Raw genomic sequence first — 18,939 nt, forward strand, 5'->3', positions numbered from 1 at the left:
GCCCACAGTACAGAAGGAACCAGGGAATCAGTCCTTAAACCTACAGACAGAGGTAATAAAAAGATGGAGGTCCACCTCTTGCTTGGAGGTGCAATAGGAAATGGGAAAACCAAGAAAGCACCAAAAACTGTTGCTCTGCCTTTACTTTTACTGCTCTTAAAGCTTCATCCCCAACTGGGACACAAGACAACGGAGGTACAGAAGAAACTCCAGGGACTTCCCTGGTGGTGCAGTGGTTAAGAATCCACCTGCCAATGCAGGGGACATGGGTTCGAGCCCTGGTCCAGGAAGATCCCACATGCCGCGGAGCAGCTAAGCCCGTGCGCCACAACTACTGAGCCTGCCCTCTAGAGCCCGCGACCCACAACTACTGAGCCCACGTGCCTAGAGCTCGTGCTCCGCAACAAGAGAAGCCACTGCAATGAGAAGGCCGTGCATTGCAACAAAGAGTAGCCCCCGCTCGTCGCAACTAGAGAAAGCCTGCACGCAGCAACAGACCCAACGCAGCCAAAAATAAATAAATAAAATAAATTTATAAAACAAAAAAAAGAAAATCCAAAAAAGAGGGGATATATGTATACGTATAGCTGATTCACCCTGCCGTACAGTAGAAACTAACACAACATTGTAAAGCAACTATACTCCAATAAAAATTTTTAAAAAAAACAAGCCTGCGCTCTAGAGCCCATGAGCCACAACTACTGAGCCCACGTGCCACAACTACTGAAGCCCGCACGCCTAGAGCCTGTGCTCCGCAACAAGAGAAGCCACTGCAATGAGAAGCCCACGCACTGCAACGAAGAGTAGCTCCCGCTTGCCGCAACTAGAGAAAGCCCGCGCACAGCAACGAAGACCCAATGCAGCCAAAAATAAATAAATAAATAAATTTTTAAAAAACAAAAAAAACAGAGTTATCCAAAAAAAAAAAAAAAAGACAACAGAGGTACAGATTAGTAGAAGATAATTCTCAGCAGAAGTGCTATCAGCATTTTGGGTAAGATCATTCTTTACTGTGTGGGACTGACCCAAACGCTGTAGGATGGTTAACATCCCCAGCCCTTGGGCACTAAATGTCAGAAGCAACTCCCCTCTCCCCACTCCAAGTCAGTGTGATAACCAAAAATCCTCACTTGCCAAAAGCTCCCTTCTGGGACAGTACCTCCCCAAGCTGAAAACCACTTTAACTGATGGGAATAGGGGTGGTATACAGTGGGTAATGTATATGCCACAAACATTTAATTGTAGAACCTTTATAAACTATTTTCATTACGTTGTCTACTTTAAACATCTTCAAAACCCTGTAAAGTAGATATTATCATCACCAATTTCATGAGGATGAAATTGGCTCAGAAAAGTTATAGACTTTGCCTAAGGTCATCAGCTGGGGGAAAAGAAAAAAAAAAAAAAAGCCTATCAAGCTGGACCAGAACCCAAGTCTTCCGATTCCAAAACTGATGTTTTTTCTTTCAAAACATCCTAAGCCTGCAAGAGTCTCAAACCAGCTACTTCCTTCCAGGACAGCTTTTTTTTTTAAGGTTTCACGGGAAATACTGGGAAGATCTAGGGACTGGCTCTCCAGCTCCCTGCAAGGAAACTGGTAAAAACTGAGCAGAAACTAACTCTGCTCTAAACTGTAGCTAGTCCTTAAAACAAGATAACCATCTCCGAAAGTACCCAAACACAAGGCTCATGCCCAGCTCTTAGAGATGGGATGAGCAATTGGAGGAGGGCTATGACACTCTCTAGTCTAGATCTGAGTAGAAATGAGCAAGCAGGGGAAGAAGAGAGTATATTCCTTCCCCGTTAATGTTTTTAGGGACCCAGAGGCAGGACCACCAGCCCATCCAGCCCTGTCAATAACCTGAGTGAGGGTGAGAAGGTGGTAAAAGAGATGGGGAGGGAACGAGGAAAGAGATGAGGACAAGAATTGAACCATCGCGAGCATACAACAGCCTAAATCCTTCCTCTACTTGCAAAATTTGTCACATAAATAATTCTGATATGCCCTCGTGGTTCTGAACATTGTTTAGAACACCCTTCAAGTACCTCAAAGTACTTTATAAACTGAGAAGAGTATGCATATTAGTAAAGGGGGTGGGGGAAACTGCTCTGCCAAAACCCTGTCCAGGTCCTCCCCTACCCACCACACAAACTTCCAACCCACACCTTCGTTGTAAAGTGATGGAAGACAGAAAGCATTAAGAGATTCTGGAAAGAGGATTCTGAAAGATGAAAACAGAAGAAGTAGAGAGGAGTGTGGGAGACACAGACAGAGTATTTCAAGGACAGAGAGGCAGCCTAATACCTTTGTATCTTTCTTGGGGGACTCACTCTCCCATGGAAGGAAAACAAGATAGAAAAATGTGGCTCTGCTGAGGGAGGCAGAGAGACTGGAAATGGGAACTCAGGGAATCTAGCTGCCTAGTTCATCTCTATTCTGGAAGCCTCTTCTTCATGGATGACAACCTCGAAACCCTTCAGTTCCCATGTGGTGCTATTCAAAGAGGGGGCCCTAGAGTACCCAGCAAGGAGCAGGGGGCGGGGGCTGTGTAGAGACAGCACCCTCTCTTATCTTCAAAGAAAAAGGTCCTTCCTCTTCTCTGAAGTGCATTTCCGAACTGGAATGAACCCCCGGCCTTTCCCTGGCGCTGCTACAGCTCAGCGCAGACTTAGGAGAAACATTCCCCAGAATGGAGGTGACCAGCCTGGCTGATCAGATAACACGCTGACTTCAGGCCGCCAGCACTGCTGTCACCTGGGCTGACTACAGTCAGCTCTGGGGCAGATTCTTTGGTCTCGACCACGGAACTGGGGCCCTGGCTCCGACCAGCCTTCCCAGGCAACCCCAGGGGCAGGGGAGGATCTGTGGTCTCATTTCCTCTCCAGCTTGGCTTCTTTTTTCACTTCACTGAAGACTAGCTATTTCCACCACGACCAGTTCCTGTTCTCACCAGCTGCAGCGGTTGTTTCCCCACAGACAGAGCTATGAAGCACTGGTGTGGCTGCCACCTGGACTGTTGCAGCTGCAGAAACAGACCCAGTAAGTCCTGAGCTAAAGGGCTTTTTCATCCCAGATAAAATAGCAGGGAGAAGAAATTAAGGGGCAGGAAGCAATTCCAAGAACTCTCCAGTGGATACACTGTTATCCATTTCATTATTATTTTAATCTAACATAATAGTTATATATGCTCTTTCATATATGAAAAATATTTTATAATGAACAAGTGTGGAAACATATACATTTATTACATAGAAATATGTATGTATAATAAATCCCCAGCAGAGAGCTAAGAACACATAAAAAAGATGGCCAAGTGCTCGCTTCGGCAGCACATATACTAAAATTGGAACGATACAGAGAAGATTAGCAGGGCCCCTGCGCAAGGATGATACGCAAATTCGTGACGCGTTCCATATTTTTAAAGATGTTTAAAAAAAAAAAAAAAAGATGGCCAAAACACTTATGATGAAATGTTAAAAGAAATACAAATTAAAACAAAATACCATTGCTCACTAATTAAACTGGCAAAGGTGTTCAAAGTTAAACCATTCAGTAATGGTTAGCTTATGGAGAAAGGGAGACACACTATCAGTGGAAAAGACAACTGGTACAACTTTTTTAGAAGGCATACTTCTCAAAGGCCTTTAAAAGCAATTTATCCCAAGGAAATAATCAGAGATGCCCACAACTATTTATGCACAGAAAGTTCATCACAGTGTTAATTACAGTAGCAAAAAGCAGAGACAGAGAGAAATATAAGGCAGTAATAAAATATATAAGTACATCAAAACGTTAACAGTAAATGGAGAGATTACAGGTTATTTTAATGCTCTTCTTCATACTTTTCCATATGTTTTATACTTTTCATACTTTTTACTTCTAAATTTGCTTAATAAATATGTCTCATTTTCCTAATCAGGAGAAAAGAAGCTATCCTCAATCCTCCAACCTCCCTTTAAGGACACTCACATGAACTACTCTCTTTTTAAAAAAACATTTGTAAATATGTATTTAGGACCTTAAAAACATTATATCCTACAATCTAGGAAGTTCAATTTTGGGTTTCTATCCCAAGGAAAACTCTAACTATTGAAAAGGTACACCAAGATGTTCATCACAGCATTGTTTATGATGGCAAACAGAGGCAAACAACCTAAATGTCCAACAATAGGAGGAGAGTTAAGTAAACAATGGTACATTCACTTGATGGACCATTGTACAAGCATTTAAAAATGTTTACAGTGACTATCCTGGGAAAACTAATGAAATAACAAAAGCAAAAAAAAAAAAAAAAAGCCATGTTGGATAAATATATGTGTGTGTGTATACATACACACACACACACACACGTTACTGTCACAACACTGTACAAAACCCTGTGCAGAGGGCTTCCCTGATGGCGCAGTGGTTAAGAATCTGCCTGCCAATGCAGGGGACACTGGTTCAAGCCCTGGTCTGGGAAGATCCCACATGCCGTGGAGCAACTAAGCCCGTGCGCCACAACTACTGAGCCTGCGCTCTAGAGCCCGCAAGCCACAACTGCTGAAGCCCGTGCGCCTAGAGCTTGTGCTCTGCAACAAGAGAAGCCACCGCAATGAGAAGCCCACGCACTGCAACAAAGAGTAGCCCCTGCTCTCGGCAACTAGAGAAAGCCCGCGCGCAGCAACAAAGACCCAACGCAGCCAAAAATAAATAAATAAAATTAATTTAAAAAAAAAACCCTATGCAGAGGCAAAAACATGAAAAGTTTTAAAACACATTGTCTCCATCTGCTAAAGGAATGGAGAAAATATGGACTTTTTCCTTCAACCTAAATCTTCAATCTTTTCTTCTTTCTAAATTCCCCAAACTTGTTTTTAGAGAATGAATATTACTTTAAGAGAAAAAAGGAAAAAAAGCTGAGTTTCCCTTTGAGCCATGAAAACGTTCCCAAATCACAAGGAGTCCACTGCATCAGTTCCATCTCCCTCCCACCTACCCCTACACCTCCCCAATCTAAAGCAGGGTCATATGGGAAAGTCAAGGAATGAGGTTTCTCTGTGCCCTAGGGTCTTCTCAGTGGGGTCTCTAAACAAGGGGGTTGCTCTGACAGCTGTCAAGGGCCCTTACCCTCCCCCAAGTCCTATCCCAGCCTGAACTAATTCACCACAATCCCCAGAGCTGGGAAAAACATTTCCACCATGGCGATTTGGAACTTGATATCTAGTCCAAGTTTTTCCCAGCCCCTTTCTATGTCAAAGGAGGCCTCTCAAAGCCTCTTGACAACTAGCACCCAGGCCAGCTTAGCTCCCACATCAACGCTACACTTATAGCAAAACCCCAAGTCATCAGTCTACCAGGGAAATGTGAAAGGAGGGGCCACGGCAGGGACAGCCTGTCACACAGCCCCACCCTCATGCCCTGAGAGCCTCCTCTTGAGGGATATCCAGGGCTTTTTCTGGCATTAGAACCTTTAGACTTCGTTTCAAATCTGTAGTAAGCCAGTAAACAGAAAAATCAGGGTGCAAACACAGCAAAGGCAGACAGCTATCCTTTTAAAGTCATTAAAGCCCTCTGCCTCCCCTCTCTATCTAAGGAAAGGCCAGTACTGGCCAGCATACTAGCTTCTGAGCAACTAAGGTAGTAGACTAGTCGGGACCAAAACACAGAGGGGGGCTTTACCGGACCAGAGATCGGCTCTCATCCTGGTATTAATAAAGAGGAGCTCCAATAACTGACCATCCTAAACTTATCAGTCCTCAACAGAATAGGGGCTGCTGCCAAGACAGGGGGTAAGGAAGGATCCCAAGGAAACAGTGTAACACAGCAGCTTCACAACCTTTTTAATATCAGGGCACACCTAGAAAATACTATTTGCACAGTACACAGGGTAAATGGTGGAAGCTGATCCAGCCAGACGGGACCAATCTGGGACCTGAGCTGCTGCCAGGGCTGAGGGGATCAGTATCCCAGCATACCAGTAGGAAAGCCCTGGATTAGGGCACTGGGCTGGGGTAGGACTATGTCCTGCACAAATCACCTCATGGCTTCAGACCTCGAGTTCTCCAACCTCGGCTGACAGGCTGTGGGTCAGATCATGTGTCTGCACCAGAAAGCTGGGAGCCTGTGGTCTTGACTCAGCAATGATACAACTTCCCCAGCCAGGGTGCTTTTCAGGGGGGGTTTCCATAGATACACTGGGACTGGGGAAGCCCTTCATGTGACAGCAGCAGCATACCCTGAGTCTGGCTATACAGAATGGGGTAACTAGTTTCATCAGATCTCTGAACTTAAAATACCTTTTTGGGAATACAAGTGATCTCAGATCTGAGTCACTGCAGAGAGTTACACATTTAAAAACTACCATTTACCAAGCATACAGTAGATGCCAGACTCTGCTAACTAAGTACTTAACTTCTAGTTTCATTAAATTCACACAATAACCTCATGTGGCAAATACTATTATTATCCTCATTTGTAAGAGGAAACTGGGACTCAAAGAGATTAAGTAACTTGATTGAGGTCAAACACTTTTCTAACTGGAGACTGTGAGGAGCCAGTATTTGAGCCCACTTTGACTTGAAAATCCATATGCTTAACCAGGACACCAGTACATCACTTCAGCAAAACCAACAAATAGCTTGTCCATAAACCAAATCAATCTGGGGAAGAAAATGGTGTAAAAGCAACAACCTGTCTGACTCTTTTACACAATCAAGAAAAGAAACTAATCTATACTGAGTACCTACTGGGTGCCAAGCACCTTATATACACACCTCACTTAATTCTCAAAATCCCACCAGGATGGGAATCATTAGTCTCATTGTACAGATGAGCAAACTTAGGCTCAGAGAGGTTAAGACGATTGCTAAGACAGAGCTCCTGCTTTTTCTACTGTACTATGCTTCTCCTGACTGTCAGGAAATATATCTGAGCCTGGTCCAGGGTCAAACATCCAATAGCCAGTACTGTTCCCAAAGGATAGTGGAAAGGACATGTTTTAGGAACAGAGGAAAGAGGGATCTTTAAGAGTCCCTAGTGAAGAACTCAAATCCCCAAGAAAGCAGGATTTCCCTGTGTTGGAAAACTGAGGTAAAATCTCCTCCTTTCCTAAGACAGCTAACTAGCCCTGGCCTGCCCTGTTCCAACTCCCCGTCAGCAGCGGCTCAGGCACACAGTAACAAGACCAAAACAAAACCCACGAGGAAACAAATCAAAACTTTATGCTGAAAGTTAGGCTTGCAAGTGGGTAGTACGGTCCCCGGTTTGACCTAGGCTCTCTGGCTAGTAATCAGGATACCATACGCATTTTGTAAATATTAAGCCATTAATCTGCCATCTAAACAAATGTGTCAACCAAACTCCAGTGAGGACATGACCAACTCTGGTTCTGAGCTCTCACAACACACAGCCTGGTAGCCCCTACCTAAGGCAGCCCCCTACCCAGTCCACCTCTGAACATCCCTTTACATCCCTTTTTCTCCAATTTCTGTAGCTACCTCATGCCACTCCATGGGGGTTTTCACACCCCCACTGGAGGGCAGATTCCCTCCCACTCTTTTCCCCCAACAGTTGAGCTCTTGTTTGCAAGGGCATCAAGTCCCAGGCTCTCCTCAACCTCTGAGATGGCCACAGCACATTAGTAATCACTGACTCACCCCATCCCCCTGAGGATGCTGGAGGAAATGCAGAGGGCCACAAGACATGTGGCCCAGATCCCTTCGGCCCTTCACAGAGCTGATGGGCAGATAGGTGCCAGCTTCCCCTTGGAACCCCGTGAACCCTCTCTGACCTGGCTATGGTGCCAGTGGGGTGATGTCAGGCTCTGCACCATCTGAGAGGCCAGGATCTCTAGACAGCTTCACTGGTGCCAACAGATCTAATCTTCCTATTCCAAAGCAGATGAAATCCAATAAGGCTGCTAAGTCACAACTTAACCCTCCTCACAGGCAAAGGCAAAGTCAGCCCTTCAGGCCATAGTAACAATAACGGCAGCATTAACACTGCCTCTTAGAGAGTTTTTTGAGGAACTGGGAACTATTTCCCCAAGTTTCTCTAAGATTTACCTCTGTTAGCAAACGTTCCTTCACCTAGCTCACTTTCTTTCTCCAAAACTTCATTTTTAGCTCCGACATATTCTCTGCCTCCATCTCAGTGATACCAGCTCAGATGCTCTCTGTCCACAGAGCCACCGACATCAATGTCCAGTTCCCACATCAAAGAAGAATCCCAAAGTCAGCTCTAAAAACTCATCCATACAGATCATTTAGGAACCTACAGAAAGACTAAAAAGAAGCACAGGCAAAAAATACAAACCAGCCACTAGGGCTTAACATAAAAGGGGTGGGGGGGGGGGGAGGCAGGATGGTTTGTGTATTGTTTCAATTGGAAAAATACACTAGTGAAATGGCTTATCCACATGTTCAGCTCTTTTAGGCAAACCCACTGTAACTTTGCAGGATGCCTGCAGGCCGTTCTGAAAATAAGTAGAATGGCATCACTCTTTATTCCACCCCCTTCACGAGCTGCCAGTCCCCCTCCATTCCCCCTCCTCTCCCCCAAACATCTGGTCTGGGCTGGGAGTAGGACCCACTCCCTGGAAAGCCTCCATGTTAACACGAGAGGCGGTCTCCCCAGTCAGAGAACCCGGACTTAGGCTGGGGAGTGGACCGGCCCTGAGCTTCTGAATTCCCCCGCACCAGCCAGAGGTTTAGGAATGAGAATCCTAGGGACCTGCGGAGACTGTCAGGGAAGTGAGGAGAAGTGCGAAGGGCGGCAGAAGGGGGAGGGCAGAGGAAGAAGTCTGGATCCTGGGGCGGTCCCGGGCTGGGGACCCCTCCTCCTAAGTGTCCAGCGGTTGAGGCGTCGGTCGGGAGGTCCCCGACGGGGCTGCTCAGAGGTTCCTGGGAAGGCGCTGGGGGCCGAGACCCATCGGGGGCCCTGACTGAAGGGGTGGGCCGGACCAAGGAACCCACCCGGGGCGCTGGGACCTGCGGGGCGGTAGGAGGGGGAAGGGACTAGGCTCAGCTCTCACCAGCACCAAGGCGAACCTCTCTTCCAGCTCACAGGGCTCAGGCATCGGCATTTTGCCGGGCGGCGGCAGCAGCGAGACAGAGGGAGGCTCGCCCTGGCCGCCCTCGGCGCTCTCCAGGTTGCCCATAGCGGCGGGGCCCCCTCGGGGGCCTCAGCCCCCCACCTCCACGCCCGGGGGTCTTTGGCGCGGCCGTTCGGACCCGACTCCTCCCTCAGCGCCGGCTACCCCAGTCCCGACTCCTTCGCCGGGTCGGGGGCTTCTCGGGGTCCGGCAGGAGGCGGCGCAGCGGACAGCGGCACCGAAGCGACAGGAACCACGGCCACGGCTCTGGCTCACACCCGCCGCCTCGCCGCTCTCGGCGCGCCGCCCCGGCGCTGCCCCTCCCCGCCCCCCGCGTTCTTTCCCTCCCCTCCCCACCTCGCTTCCTCCCACCCACTCCCGGCCGGGACTCCCGCTTCCCCCCCGAGCGCCGACTGCAGCCGCGCGCCTCGCGCCCCATTCATGCAGGCCCCGCCTCTCGCCCACGGGCCTCTCGGACGGCCCGCCCCGCCCTGCCCCCGCCTGCGCCCGATTGACTGCCGCAACTGCCAATCACAGCGCCTCCAGCCCCCGGCTGCCTCGCGCCTGGCGCTTGGCGCGCCCTGGCGGCCCTGGTGCGTATCTAATCACCGCAGTTGCTGAGGGCGTGAGGTGTCGGCTTGGACGCGGGAAACGGCCCTTTTCCAGAACAGCTCATAATGTGTACAAATAAGTAAGATATAGGGTACAGTGTGAAAAGATAACGACAAGAGAAGTAGAAACAACTGGGATGCTCAGAAGTGGGAGAGAGACCCCATCTGTTAAAGAGTCATGGTAAGGGAGATCATATTTGAACCGGGCATTTAGGGACGGGGAATACCTTAACTGACAGAGACAGGTGAAAAGGCATTTAGGAGGAGAGGATCTTACCAACGTTCAGGGGTTGATCTAGTTGGAGGTGAAAATGGAGGGGCAGGAGAAGAATGCTGTTCTGGACTAGGTCTGCTGGGTGGGTCATCATTTATGATGTGATGGACATCTGTTGTTTCTGCCGGCCAAATCTACATCCCTCTTCTTCAAGTGATAGCACCCCATTTCCTTTTAGGGAACTACATTCCCCTGTTCTCAGTCTACGTAGAGCTGAACTTCACTCCCATCCCAGGAAGCCCCATGACCCAGGCCTGGCCAGTCACAGCATTTTCTTGCTCTACCTTTACAGACTGTTTTAGGGATTGACACTTGACCCAAGCCAGAATATAAAACTCATTTCTAAGGCTTTCACTGGAATAATCAGGAAAGAGGCACTCTCTTCCCATTAAGGCTGCTGAATTGTGAGAATGTAAATCTGGAGCTGCTGGTAGCCATCATGCCATTACCCGTAACACCTCAAGCCTGTTTGAGAATGAAGTCAATGCAGAGGAAAGCGAAGCTAAGAGATAGAGAGTTCTAATAGCATGCTGAGAACCTGACTCCAACCATTTTCATTCATTTATTCAACAAATATTTACTGAAAAGTTCATTATAGGTCAGATACTGTTTTAGGCATTGAAGATACATCTGTGAGCAAAAAAAGGTATACAGGGAATTCCCTGGTGGCCCAGTGGTTGGGACTCTGTGCTTCCACTGCTGGGGGCCAGGGTTTGATCCCTGGTTGGGGAACTAGGATCCTGCAAGCCGCGCTGCACGGCCGAAGGAAAAAAAAAAGAAAAGAAAAAAAAAGGCATACATCTTGCTCTCCTGGAATTTACATTCTGGGTAGGAGAAGAGGTAAACAATAAACTAAATAAGTAAAATGTACAGATGTTAGTGATCCATGTTAATAAAAATAAAATTGAAAGGGGACAGAGGTGGAAGGGGGTTACAATTTTAAATAGGACGATCAGAGCAGACCTCACTATTAAGATAACATTTAGATAAAGATCTGAAGAAAGTGAGGAATTAAGCCATGTGACTATCTGGAGGAAGAATGATCCAAACAGAGGGAATGACGGGTACATACTATGCCTGATGTGTTAGAGGAACAGAAAGGAGGCCAATGTGGCTGGAGTGCATTGAGCAAGGGAAAGAGTAGTAAAAGATGAGGTCAGAAAGGTAACGAGAAGCCATATTGTGCAGGGCATTGTAGGCTGTTGCAATGACTTTGGTTTTTCTCTAAGTAGGATCAGTAGCCATTGGAAGATTTTGAGCAGACGAGTGACATGATCTAACTTACGTTTTAAAGGATCTTCTGGCTCTTGCATGGAAAATAAACTGAATAGAGGCATGGGCAGGAAGACCAGTTAGGTTAGGTGAGAGATGATGGTGATTTGGAGTGAGGTAGTAGCTGTACAGTTAGAGAGAAATGGTCAGATTTTCAATGGATTGAAAGTAGAGCCAATAGAATTATTTGACAGTTTGGAATGTGGAGGGCGAATGAAAGTTAACTCCAAAGCATTTGACCTGAGCAACTGGGAGAGTGGAGTTTTCATTAACTGAAATGGAGAAAGATTGTGGGAGGAGTAGATTTGGTGAGGGACAGCCAGAAAGGGAAGATCAGGAACAGTGTTTTGGCCATGTTGAGCTTGATTTGCTGATTGGACATCCAAGTAGCGTTAGCCACTAGGCATTTGGATATGTATGAGACTGGAGATCCAGGCTGGCAATATCAATTTAAAAATCATCAGGGGGTACTTCCCTGGTGGCGCAGTGGTTAAGAATCTGCCTGCCGATGCAGGGACACAGGTTCGATCCCTGGTTCAGGAAGATCCCACATGCCGTGGAGCAACTAAGCCCATGAGCCACAACTACTGAAGGCCGTGAGCCTAGAGACCATGCTCCGCAACAAGAGAAGCCACCACGATGAGAAGCCCGCGCACCACAACGAAGAGTAGCCCTCGCTCACCGCAACTAGAGAAAGCCCGCACGCAGCAACGAAGACCCAACACAGCCAAAAATAAATAAACTTATAAAAATTATCAGGACAGGGCTTCCCTGGTGGCGCAGTGGTTGAGAGTCTGCCTGCTAATGCAGGCGACACGGGTTCGAGCCCTGGTCTGGGAAGATCCCGCTTGCCGCGGAGCAACTAGGCCCGTGAGCCACAACTACTGAGCCTGTGCGTCTGGAGCCTGTGCTCCGCAACAAGAGAGGCCGCGATAGTGAGAGGCCCGCGCACCGCGATGAAGAGTGGCCCCTGCTTGCCGCAGCTGGAGAAAGCCCTCGCACAGAAACGAAGACCCAACACAGCCTAAAATAAATAAATAAATAAATAAATAAATAAATAAATAAAGAGGCAACTGCTGTAATGACTTAAAATTCTAAAAAAAAAAAAAATTATCAGGACACTTCCTTGGTGGCGCAGTGGTTAAGACTCTGAGCTCCCAATGCAGTGGGCCCGGGTTCGATCCCTGGTCAGGGAACTAGATCCCACATGCTGCGGAGCAACTGAGAGTTTGCATGCCACAACTGAGCCCACCTGCCGCAACTAAGACCCAGCACAAACGCCCCCGCCCCCAAAAAAATTGCTTAAAAATAAAAATCATCAGCATATTGATGCAATTTAAAGCTGGTAGATTCTACTTTTTTGTAAGTCAGTCTGAGTTAGGTTTCTATTGTTTACAACCAAAAAGTGAAATCCCTGTCTTTGCAAACCATTGAAACTCCCGAAAAGCTCAGCCTCCTCCAGTCAGTTGGACAAATCAATTAACTCACATCTTATCCCCTCTCCTCCTCCCCCCCACCCCAAATACACTTTCCCAATTGCTGTAGCAGACTCTTCTAGGACAGATGAGTTATAGCACAACTGAAGACTTCCACTAGACAAAAAATTTAGAATTCAAGAGAGGAAATAACTCATCAGTCATTTATTATGGATTCTCAAGGAACATGTAGCAGAAAGGAGACTTGAGAGTAAACAGCAATGTATTCACTTTGGTGCAGTTTCTTGGTCCCAAACCTTTTATTTTTGTTTTTATTTGATCACCAAATATACATACTCTAGCGTCTTCTGGAGTCTGCTAGATTACTTCTTTCATTGTTAACTCTCTGCTCACCCACCTTCAAAGCTTTCTTACTTTACACAGATAAAGCCAAAACTTAATCTGGTCTTCAATGATCTGTATCATCTCCAAACCCCAATGCCTCTTCAATCTACTTTTCCTATCTTACCTGGCTCTAATATTCAGAAACCCTTTGCTTCAGCTGGAAAGGTCCATCTCCTAACATTAGCTGTGCATTCTTATGTCTTCAGCTTTGTTCTAGACAGAATAATGGCTCCCCAAAGTACCACATCCTAATCCCCAGAACCTGTGAATATGTTATTTTATGTGGCAAAAGGGACTTTGCAGATAAGATTAAGTTAAGGATCTTGAGATGAGAAGATTATCCTGGATTATCTGGGTGGGCTCAATGTAGCCACAAGGGTCCTTAAAGGGGGAGGCAGGAGGGTCAGAATGAGAGAAGGAGATGTGACAACAGAAGCAGAGGTTAGAATGATGCAGGGTCACCAGCCAAAGAATGCAGCAACCTCTAGAAACTGGAAAAGGTAAGGGAGCAGATTCTCCCCTAGAGCTCTTAGAAGGAACACAGCCCTAACACTTTAATTTTAGCCCTGTAGGACCTGTTTTCAGACTTCTAACCTCTAGAACTGTAAGATAATAAATCTGTATTGTTTTAACCCACTAAGTTTGTGGTAATTTGTTAGAACAACAATAGGAAACACATACACTCCTGCTGTGTCCTTGATCTGGATTTCTGCTTTCTTCTGTGCGGCCTATTCAAATCCACCCCCACCCCAGGTTCAGCATAATCTTTGGTATTTAAGAAAATGCAACAAACTCTATTGGATGCTTATCACATGCAAAGCATCTGGCTAAATACCAGTAGATAAAGAAGGCAAGATACAAAGATGAGTGAGAGACTCCCCCTTCCCCACTTCAAAAGAGCTCAGAGTCTGGAGCAGAGGAGGTAAGGTAGAGAGGAGGAGGAGTATGGATGAAGTTTGAAGGCACCAGATAGGATAATGGGTGTTATTTTAGTGGATACCAGCTTTTAAATCCCATCCTGGATTTCTCCCAGATTTAAATGATCATAATTCTTATTTTCTCTGCTTTTCCTTTGGAACTTAATTCAGTGATATTACTGAGAGTCTACTACATGCAAGACACTGGGCTAGGTGCCATGGAGGATACCTGTGATAAATAACTCGTGGTTCCTCTACTGCCTTTTGTTGTTTAATTTTTTTGTGTATGTCTTGTCTGGGCTGTGGGGTTTTTTGGTTTGTTTATGTAAGACATGCGTATTCAGTACCTGCTTTGTTTCAAGTACAAAAGAAGATTCAGTGATGAATAAGTGTCTTTCTTTCAGGCTCTCAGAATCTAGTAGGAAAGACTCTGAAAATAGTGTTTACAAAACAATGTGATAAGTTTTGTAATAGAAGGGTGTGCAAAAAAAAAAAAAAAAAGAAGGGTGTGCAAAGTGCTGCTGCTTCAGGAAGCAGATGACATTTGATCCAGGGCTGAAGGATAAATAGAGGTGCCAGTGGAAAAAGTGAGACAGTGTGAATGAGAAGGTGATGGAAGGAGGGGTGATCAGGAAGGGGAAAAGGCATTTCAGGAAGGAGGAACCATACAGGTGAAAACAGAGAACTGTGAAAAGAGCACAGAATGTCTGAGCAAGGGTAAGAATTTCATTGAGGCTGGGGCATAGGGTATGTAGTGGGAGGACAGGGGACAAAGCTAGAAAGGCATGGGAATCAAGTTTAGAGGAGTCTCATGCTCAGCTGAGTCTTTTATGCTGTAGATAGTCCTGTGTCCTAGTCAGTTGTTGTTTTTTTTTTAATTTTATAGCTACTTTTATTTTTATTTATTTATTTATTTTTGGCTGTGCTGGGTCTTCGGTTCGTGCGAGGGCTTTCTCCAGTTGCGGCAAGTGGGGGCCACTCTTCATCGCGGTGCGGGGACCGCTCTTCATCGCGGTGCGCGGGCCTTTCACTATCGCGGCCCCTCCCGCTGCGGGGCACAGGCTCCAGACGCGCAGGCTCAGTAGTTGTGGCTCACGGGCCCAGCTGCTCCGTGGCATGTGGGATCCTCCCAGACCAGGGCTCGAACCCGCGTCCCCTGCATTAGCAGGCAGATTCTCAACCACTGCGCCACCAGGGAAGCCCCTAGTCAGTTTTTAAGTATACTCTTTGGAAGGATTCCTTTAGCAGCATTTGAGAATACAGAGAGGTCTGCAGAGATGATACGGAGAAGACAAGGGCCTGAACAGAATCAGGACGGGGGATGTAGAGAAGTAAAACAGGTTGGGGTGGGGCGCGGGGAGGGGAGAGGCGGAGATTACATTAATCTCCTCAGGCTGCTGTAGTAAAATACCAGAGACTGGGTGTCTTAAACAACAGAGATTTATTTTCTCATAGTCTTGGAGGCTAGAAATCCAAGATCAAGGTGCCATCAGGGTTGGTTTCTGGTGAGACCTCTCTTCCTGGCTTGTAGGTGTCTGCCTTTTCGCTGTGCCCTCACCTGGGCTTTCCTCTGTACTCATATGGAGAGAGGGCTCTAGTGTCTCTTCCTCTTCTTAATAAAGACACCATCCTGTCGGATTAGCACCCCACCTTTATGACCTCCTTTAACCTTAATTGCCTCCTTAAAGGCCCTGTCACCAAATACAGTCACATTGTCCACGTACAAATTTGGGGAGGACACAATTCAGTCTATAACAGAGATATACCTGCGATAGAATCAACAAGACTTAGGTACCTATTTGATAATAGTGACTAATATTTTTATAGTGCTTTATAATTTACAACATTTTTTTTCACATCCACTATCTGGTTTGACCTTCGCAACACTGTGGGAGGGAGATACTATCATTATCCTCACTGCATAGATGAGTAAACAGACTAAAAGAAGTTAAATAATATGTCCAAGACCTTATAGCTAGTAAGCAGAGACCCTGGCACTGAACCTGGCTGTGGACTCGGAATCCCATGCCATTCTGATTCTCTTGTGAGAAGTGAGGGGGTAAAGAGGACTGAAAAGTTGAGGCCAGCTTGAGGTTGCCTTACCCTTCGTCTCTAGGGAAGCCCAGAATCTCTCTTAGGTCAACTGCTTCCACCCCCTTACTCAAAACGCTTTCAAACTCCTGCCTCCGCCTGCTCTCTCCCCATCTAGGAAGCGCCTACATTATCCCCAGCCGCCTCCTCTAAGGTCTTTAGAGACACACATCTGTTCTCTACTTCTCTCTCCTGGGGAGGTGTGTGTGTGTGTGTGTGTGTGTGTGTGTGGAGGGGATGTGAATACAGAAATTTAAAACTTTTTCATAATAACTTAAACTGTTAATGATAGAAGGATCTTCCCCTTCCTCTTGGCTGGCTAATTCCTATTCATCCATCAAAACTAGGCTTACAGGTCACCTCTTTCATGACTTCTCCAAATTTGATGAGAACATGTCTGTGAGCACATAGTTTCCTAATATATCTCTATCATCAGATCATGAATCATCAGATTGTGTAAGCTCCTTCAGGGCAGGCTGATATTCCTAGTGTCTAGCAACAGCGCCCACTTTGTGTCTGTTACATGCTCATTGAACAAATGAATGATTTCATACATTGTGACATTCTTCCCACACCACTGAGCCCTTTTACTCTTCATCATTCCTCTCAGATACAGTCTGACTGCTTGTATGACTGAGGGTTCAATGCAGGAAACAAAAAAGCCCTCCAAGTAGTACAAGGATATGAAGACATAGGTGCTTACAAAATCAATTGGAAAGTCTAGAGGGGCCCACTCTGGGCTGAAACTCTAGCAATGAGCTCCAGAACATGATAAAAGTGCTCTGCCAGGGAAGGTGCTACCTCTGCCGTAGTCAGAGAGGGTGGGGCACCTAGAGGTCTCCACTGATGATGGGGCTTGAGAACAAGTGGTTGCCAGCTGTGATCCAAGGATCTGGAATCTATGATCAGGACACTGCCGCTGCTACACTCTGATGCAACCACCTCTCAATATTTGCAAAGCTTGAGACATCATTGGATTACTGCAGTAGAAATAGATCACATCTCTATGGGCTTGCTTGCCTGGAGAAATAGCCCAAGCAGCAGCGTGATGGCCTTTGTCTCACTTCTGCCTTCTAAATCTCACCCACGTACATCTGACTGGCTACAGGGTGTTCTGAGAAATATAATCCTTATTTTTTCAGCCTCTGCAGTATAGGAAAGCACACTAGAAGGAAAATACATGCTGGGAATGTGGGAATATATGCTGAATGCTAATAAACCATATCCACTACTCTGCTTGTGCGAAAATCCACCCAATGTCTTAATCACCTGCAACTGGGTCTCTTCCTCCTCCCCCACCCCCCTTGCCCAGGGGCCCCCCTGGTGACTGTCTCTGGCCCTGTCTCTTCAGTCTTCTCCTTCAGGCTACAGTTTGCCCTTTTCTGTGACCTGGGTGAGGCAAAATTTCTTAGTTATCCTTAGCACAATCCTTAAAAAGACAAATGGATATACTGGACTTCATCAAAATTAAAAACTAATGCTCTTTGAAAGGCATTGTTAAGAGAACTAAAAATAAGCCACGAACTAGGAGAAACTATTGCAAATCACATATCTGACAAAGGACTTGTATCCAGAACATAGAAGTAGCTCTCAAAAATCAATAATAAGAATGGGACTTCCCTGATGGTCCAGTGGTTAAGACTCTGCGCTCCCAATGCAGGGGGCTTGGGTTTGATCCGTGGTCAGGGAACTAAGATCCCACATACTGCATCTAGAGAAGCCCCTGGGCCGCAGCTAGAGAGCCCGCACGCTGTAATGAAGACCCAGCACAGCCAAAATAATTAAGTAATTTTAAAAAAACAAAAATGTTTTTAAAAAATCAATAATAAGAAAACAAACAGCCCAATAAAAAAATTGGGCAAAAGATTTAGAGGATTGCTCAGCAAAGAAGATATATGGATGACAAATAAACACATGAAAAAATATTCAACATCATTAGTCATTAGGGAAATGCAAATAAAACCACAGTGAGAAACCACTATACATACACCTAAAATTCAGAAGTCTGATCTGAGTGTTGATGAAGATGTGGAGAAACTGGATTTCTCATACGCTGCTGGTGGGAGTGTAAAATGAATGGTACAACCACTTTGGAAACAATTTGGCAATTTTTTAAAAAATTAAACATATATCTACCGTATGATTCAACCATTCTACTCCTAGATACTTACCCCAGGGAAGAAGAAACAGATGAGCACAGAAAAACTTGTACACAAATATTCTTGGCACCATATTTATAATGACAAAAAAAAAAACACAAAAAAACTGGAAACAATCCCGGAATTCATCACCAGGTAAATGAATAAACAATTTATGGTAATCCATACAATGGGATACTTCTCAGGAATAAAAAGAAATGAACTATGGTACCACACAATGAATGAATCTCAAATTTATGCTGAGAAAAAAGAGGCCAAAGAAAAAAAGTATATATTGTATGATTCCACTTACATAAAATTCAAACTAGTCTATGGTGATAGAAAGCAGATCAGTGGTTGCCTGGGGATAAGGGAGGGTGAAGGCAAGAGAGATTACAAAGGGGCATGAGGAAGTTTGGGGAGGTAAGGGTATGTTCATTATCTTGATTATAATGATGGTTTCATGTCAAAAACTCACGAAATTATACACTTTAAATGTGTGCAGTTTATTATATACCAATTATACCTAAATAAAGTTATTTAAGTATTAAAGCAGAGACATTTGGACTGGGGGGAAAAAAACCCTATACTCCCTGTGTATATTCACTTACGTGATTTGTTGTTGTTTTTGCCACACCATGTGGCTTGCGGGATCTTAGTTCCCCGACCACGGATCAAACCCCACCTGCCCAGCCCACCCCCACCCCCCACCCCCCACCCCCTTCCCTCCGGCCCCAGCGGA

The 18,939-nt window shown here is 45.9% G+C and overlaps 1 protein-coding gene and 1 non-coding gene across 5 annotated transcripts in view; one reads left to right on the plus strand and one right to left on the minus strand.

Annotated features, from left to right (window-relative positions):
• Nucleotides 1-9,376, minus strand: part of FMNL3 (formin like 3) — a 54,873-nt gene extending 45,497 nt beyond the window's left edge. For 3 of the 4 annotated variants that reach the window (XM_068560218.1, XM_068560216.1, XM_068560215.1), the window contains exon 1: nucleotides 9,015-9,376. In XM_068560218.1, the coding sequence (XP_068416319.1) occupies nucleotides 9,015-9,140 (126 nt within the window). In that variant the 5' untranslated portion in view covers nucleotides 9,141-9,376. Of the gene's footprint in view, nucleotides 1-8,046; nucleotides 8,066-9,014 lie in introns of those variants that run through there. The other variant, XM_068560217.1, reaches the window with a different exon arrangement.
• On the plus strand, nucleotides 3,315-3,421 carry LOC137776013 (U6 spliceosomal RNA). Its single transcript, XR_011076135.1, has one exon. It is a non-coding gene; the product is annotated as a U6 spliceosomal RNA (small nuclear RNA).
• Nucleotides 9,377-18,939: the final 9,563 nt, after the last annotated feature.

This window comes from Eschrichtius robustus, chromosome 13 (genome assembly GCF_028021215.1).
Source record: "Eschrichtius robustus isolate mEscRob2 chromosome 13, mEscRob2.pri, whole genome shotgun sequence".
Classification (NCBI taxonomy): Eukaryota; Metazoa; Chordata; class Mammalia; order Artiodactyla; family Eschrichtiidae; genus Eschrichtius; species Eschrichtius robustus.